Raw genomic sequence first — 5,364 nt, forward strand, 5'->3', positions numbered from 1 at the left:
CTTGTTCTACATGATTTTACAACCTACTCTTGTGTATCAAGATGTCTCGATGCAAAGCCATATTTGGTAAGTACCTCTTAGTTCAATATGAGTAAGCGATAAAAGATTATAAGGTGTCCTATTTAGCAGCCCACAAATCTGGTCCCACCTCTCATCATCCCACACAAAAGATGACTGATCCCATCTATTATAGTACCTCAGCTGCTAAATAATAAAGAGCTCTACTAGTGTTGTAGGCTAGGGATATTGATGCAACATGAGAAGAGTATCGGGGTGCTATGTTCCCTTTTTTTGTTGAGAATTGAACTGTTCCTTTGGTATGTGTAAAAGGATGAATGTTTTACATGTAGATGGATAGCATACTAATATAAATATAACTTTATTTCCCCAAAAAAAGATTATAAGGTGTTTATGCAACTAGAACTTGAGTATGTACTATGTACTACGGATATAAGCTTACAAAGGGAATCTAGGCTTTTGGATGGCCTGACGTTCAAGAGCTTCACGAGCTTGCGAGTTATAATGTTTGTACCCTTTCTTAGTGGGTCATATCATGCTATACAACATCTTCTACGATGCTATGTAGAAATGTTTCGACAATTTAGTGAAAAATTATGCATAATACCAACGAGTGCTAGCTCATCTGGTAGAGCGTCGGTCTCTACTCCCAAGGTCTTGTGTTCAAGTCTTGGGGGCCTTGTTAGGTACCTACCCTTGATGGGTTGATTATAAGCATGTACGATGGGTTCGCCAGCCCTCATCCCGACACGGCCGCCTCCACCTCATGGAGGCTGGGTGTGTGTATTTCTAAAACTTCGTGTACCTTCGAAAAAAAAATATTTTTTTTAATGCATTTATCAAGAAAAGATGAACGATAATGAATACAGGTGCTATGCTTACGTCATGCTCAAGTAGATGGTCTCTCTATGTTTTCTTGGCTATCATGGGCACCCAACATCAAGTATGCCTATAAATACTCGAGGGAGGGGCAGCTTGTGTTCACTGAGATTCGTAGCCATGGCTTCGTTAGCTTCAGCTCATGCATTCACCTTGCATTCATCCAGCCAGTCTCGCCTTTGTGTGGGTGAGTCGCCGTTTCTCAAGCTGCGTTGCCCTCTTAGGGGGGTCCGTGATAGTGCCGGCCTAGGCTCGAGAACGCGTTTAATATGGAGAGCAGAAGGGTATAAGGAATCTGAGGTTAACAAGGGTAGTAGAGTTGATGTGAGAGACGGACGTAGGGAGGATGGATCACTTAATCTGGAGAGACGAGAGTTGCTAGCTGCATCAGTAGCGGGGGTGTCGACGTTGCTGAGTTACCCGGCAGTGGGAGTGCCGGTGACGCCGCCGGATCTCGCGAAATGTCAGCCGGCGACGGTGAGCACAACGAGCGGAACGACCGTGACGTGCTGCTTGCCGGAGTCGGCGAGTGCGCCGAAGGTGTTCACGCCGAGTCCGGGCTCAGTGCTCAAGGTAAGGAAACCGGCGAACAAGGTGGACGCTGCCTATATTGCGAAATACAACAAGGCTTATGAGCTGATGAGAGCGTTGCCGGATACTGATCCGCGCAGCTTCAAGCAGCAGGCCGACGTGCACTGTGCGTTTTGCAATGGGGCGTATCCGTCCCCGCAGAACAGCAGCGCCGAGCTCCAAATACACTTCTCCTACATCTTCTTCCCGTGGCATCGCTACTACCTCTACTTCCACGAGAAGATTCTAGCCAGCCTCATCAATGACCCGTCCTTTGCCCTCCCTTTCTGGAACTGGGACGACCAGAAGTTTGGCGGTAACGTCATGCCTGCACTGTTCACCCAAGCCCAGACCTATCCTGCCCTCTACGACGAGAAGCGCAACCAGAACCACTTGCCCCCCTCCATCAACACCCTCAGCGTCTCCGACACCTCTGCTAACCTCACCGACAGCCAAATCATCGCCGACAATCTCAGTGTCATGTACCAGTCAACCGTCAAACCCACCACGGCCACCCTCTTCATGGGAGCAGCCCCCCTCTTCGGGTAAGCAATCAGCGCCTCGTTAATTAGCCGCTAGACATGAAGTAAACCTACCAATCGTAGACTGTAGTTGCCTGGAGGTGATGCTCGTCGTCTTAATTAAGAGCTGTAGCCGGGGCCCTGTATTGTAGTAACTTAAGTACAGTACAGTGTGAACACGTGAAGAACCTCTGATCTGCACCCATAAGGCTTAAAGTCTGGTCTTGAGGTTTGACTAGTCACTAGTTTGAAGGTAGTTTTTCTAAATTGAGCAGCCCGGTGGCGTCGCGAGGCGATTCGAGCAGATGTGCTCCAACTTTCTTTTAACTTGATGCGAACAGGCCCTCTGCCAAAATACTAAAAATCAAAAGGAAAAGGAACTTCGTGTTTGTACTACTTTGTAGTGTAGACGTAGTATGTGTTTGTGTGAGCGCGTTAAAGGTGGATATCAATCTGTGTGGAAATGCTCGCGAAATTAGACTAAACTCAGAATCATGACACGAGCTAGTGAATTATAAGTAGCGTGTGCATTCTGATGAACGTATGTATTTTCCTAATTTTAGTGTAATTTTCCAGGGATTTCAACGATGAATCTTCCGGAGGTACATTGGAGCTAAGCCCCCACACGGCCATCCATATATGGAGTGGTGATCCTAGGCAAACCTACGGGGAGGACATGGGCAACTTCTATTCTGCTGGGAGGGACCCCTTGTTCTATAGCCATCATGCAAATGTTGATCGGATGTGGACCGTGTGGGATGCACTGCCGAATCGTCGCAAAGATCTTTACACAGACTCCGACTTCCTCAACTCCTCATTTGTGTTTTACAATGAGAAGTCAGAGCTGGTGCAAGTGTATGTGAAAGACTGCCTGGATACTAAAAAGCAGCTAGGGGTCACTTATGAGGAAGCCCCAGGCGACAAGCTTTGGCTCAAGCTTGAGCCCAAGCCCCTCCTTAAGGTGAAAGGGGTTGTTCCAAAAGGCAAGGACAAGCTTGCTGAAGTGGGGTCTGCTGCCGAAGGTAAAAAAGCTCAAGATCTCACTACCACGCTCTCCTCCCTCGTAACACGCCCTACTAATCTAGCAGAGTATGCTAAATCCAAGGGGCTTAGTGAGTCCCAAGTGGAAGAGGTGCTGGTTCTGCAAGACGTGCAGGTGCCCAAGACCTCAGCAACCCACTTGGCAGTTTTCATTAACCTGCCGGATGCAGACTCTACAACTTCTCTGGATTGTGCTGAGTATGTGGGCTCTTATGCGAATGTGCCCCACATCGGGATGGACATGTCGAAGAGCAGAATCAATGTGAAGTTCAGCATCAGCGACAACATCACGAAGCTTGGCATCGAAGATCAGGAGAAGATAACTGTCACCGTCGTAGTGAAAGTGTCAGCTACCAGCGCCACTCCCGTGACCATAGCAGGCTTTAAGATCGTATATGTTTAGAGCTCGGCCTACCTACAGCGTTCTGCTGTGAATGTCTTGGGAAGAGGCAGTGCTTACGGATCTTTAGTATGCTTTATATTGTACGCTTTTGTTTTCCTTGTGGTCCTCGATTGGTGACATGGTAAGCATATTGCCGGGTTTTAAACTTGGCTGCTGGGCCATGTTGCCGATCACTAAATAATTACAGTATAATTACTCTTTGACAAATAGTATATAGATTATGTTTTGAGTGAACGTTGTTGGTTTGAGTGGGGGCTTCCTAGCATGCTTGAAAATCCAAATGAGGTTCCCATTCCTTCCACTTGCATGAGTTATTTTGACTAGATTTACATTTTTTTGTAAGGACAAAAATAAAATAAAATTAATTCAATGCAATTTTAATATTGAGACGCATACTTGTATATCAAGGCACTATGCTTTGCATATATATCCACAAAGGGAGATCCTCAAGCACTTCGTTTTCTTTAAACAGCACCAAACTTGGCATACATAGACACATCAAGACTGATGGGTGCTTGGCATACATAGACACATGAACAGAGATGAGTCCTCTTTTATATATAGTAAGAAGTGGCATGAACCATCTCTGATAAGAAGTAGCCATCTAATGAAACATAAAATTAAAAATAGACTCCTCTTTTATATATAGTAAGAAGTGGCGTGAATCATCTCTGATAAGAAGTAGCCATCTAATGAAACATAAAATTAAAAATAGACTCCTAAGCTTCCACTAAATCTATTTAAATATAACCTCGTAAGGATTTCCCCTAAGTAATTGAGTAAACAAAATGTCACATTGATCTCATAGATAGGATCATCTACCATTATGAATAATATGTGGCATGCACTCTCTAGAATATTCTAATATGCAATTACAATATCGAGACTATGGTGTGTACAAAAGGTAAAAATTGTCCGATCTCAAAACGTTGATGTGCACACACTGCATTGCAATGTTTATATCATGGATTATTCTAGTGATACAACAACACTAGAAAGATGCTCACACTAGAAAGATGCTCACAGGCTACAGTAGTGACCATCTTGTAGCATGTGAGCATCCATTGCCTACTAGAAGGTGAAACTCAACATTAAGTATGCTTGTAAGAGGAGGTCAAGGGAGGGAGGGAGAGAGGGAGATTGTGTAAATACTCATCTCATGCATTCAGTGAGCTCCAAATTCACTTCTACATCTTCCCTTGGCATCACTACTGCCTCTACTCAAGGGCTTCAGACTACAAGGGCTTTTGGGGTTGTTGCACACAGGTGTGACCGCTATAGGAGATACCTTGTCATTGTCAAACATGTGGTTATTAGCCTATTAATCAAAATGAGTATTTTCATAGAACCTAATTCTTTGCATCCCCTATTTGAGATGAAATTTTAGACTTGTTTTTTGAGCAGCAAGATGAACTTTTTTGATGTGATTCCTCTAATAAGTGACCAAATTAAGCACATTTATTAGGGTAGAAATTTATAATAATGACACTTAATTTGGCCTTTTATTAGTGACCCAATTAAGCATGTTTGATTTAAACTAAGCCTAGTCCCAACGTGATAAAAATGTTACTATGACCAAGCTAGAAATTAAGCAAAACATACTTTAATCTCAACAAATTGGAAACCTAAACTACTCAAGTAAGCAAGAATTAACATGATTAAGCAAATAAAAGAGAAATTATTAATCAAAATAAATCACAAATAATCTATTACTCACACTAATTTTAGGGCTTCTTGAACCTCTTTAAGGAAAATTTAACAATTTTCTAGCTTTTAATCATCCAAAATCAACATGATTAAGCAAATAAAAGAGAAACGATTAATTAAAATCAATCACAAATATCTATTGCACACTCATTTTAGGGCTTCTTTAACCTCTTAGGCAAATTAAACAAATTACTAGATTTTAATCATCTAAAATCAAATCAACAT

At 43.0% G+C, this 5,364-nt stretch overlaps 1 protein-coding gene across 1 annotated transcript; it reads left to right on the top strand.

The window, feature by feature from the left end:
- The first annotated feature begins 940 nt into the window (after window positions 1-940).
- LOC147603387 (polyphenol oxidase I, chloroplastic-like) lies at window positions 941-3,666 on the top strand. The gene is made up of 2 exons (XM_086796758.1): window positions 941-2,012; window positions 2,565-3,666. The coding sequence occupies exons 1-2, from the start codon at window positions 964-966 to the stop codon at window positions 3,430-3,432; spliced, it is 1,917 nt and encodes a 638-aa protein (XP_086652884.1). The 5' UTR covers window positions 941-963; the 3' UTR covers window positions 3,433-3,666.
- Window positions 3,667-5,364: the final 1,698 nt, after the last annotated feature.

Source organism: Cibotium barometz, chromosome 64 (genome assembly GCF_041138505.1).
Source record: "Cibotium barometz isolate CiBa-2024 chromosome 64, ASM4113850v1, whole genome shotgun sequence".
In the NCBI taxonomy this organism is placed as follows: domain Eukaryota; kingdom Viridiplantae; phylum Streptophyta; class Polypodiopsida; order Cyatheales; family Cibotiaceae; genus Cibotium; species Cibotium barometz.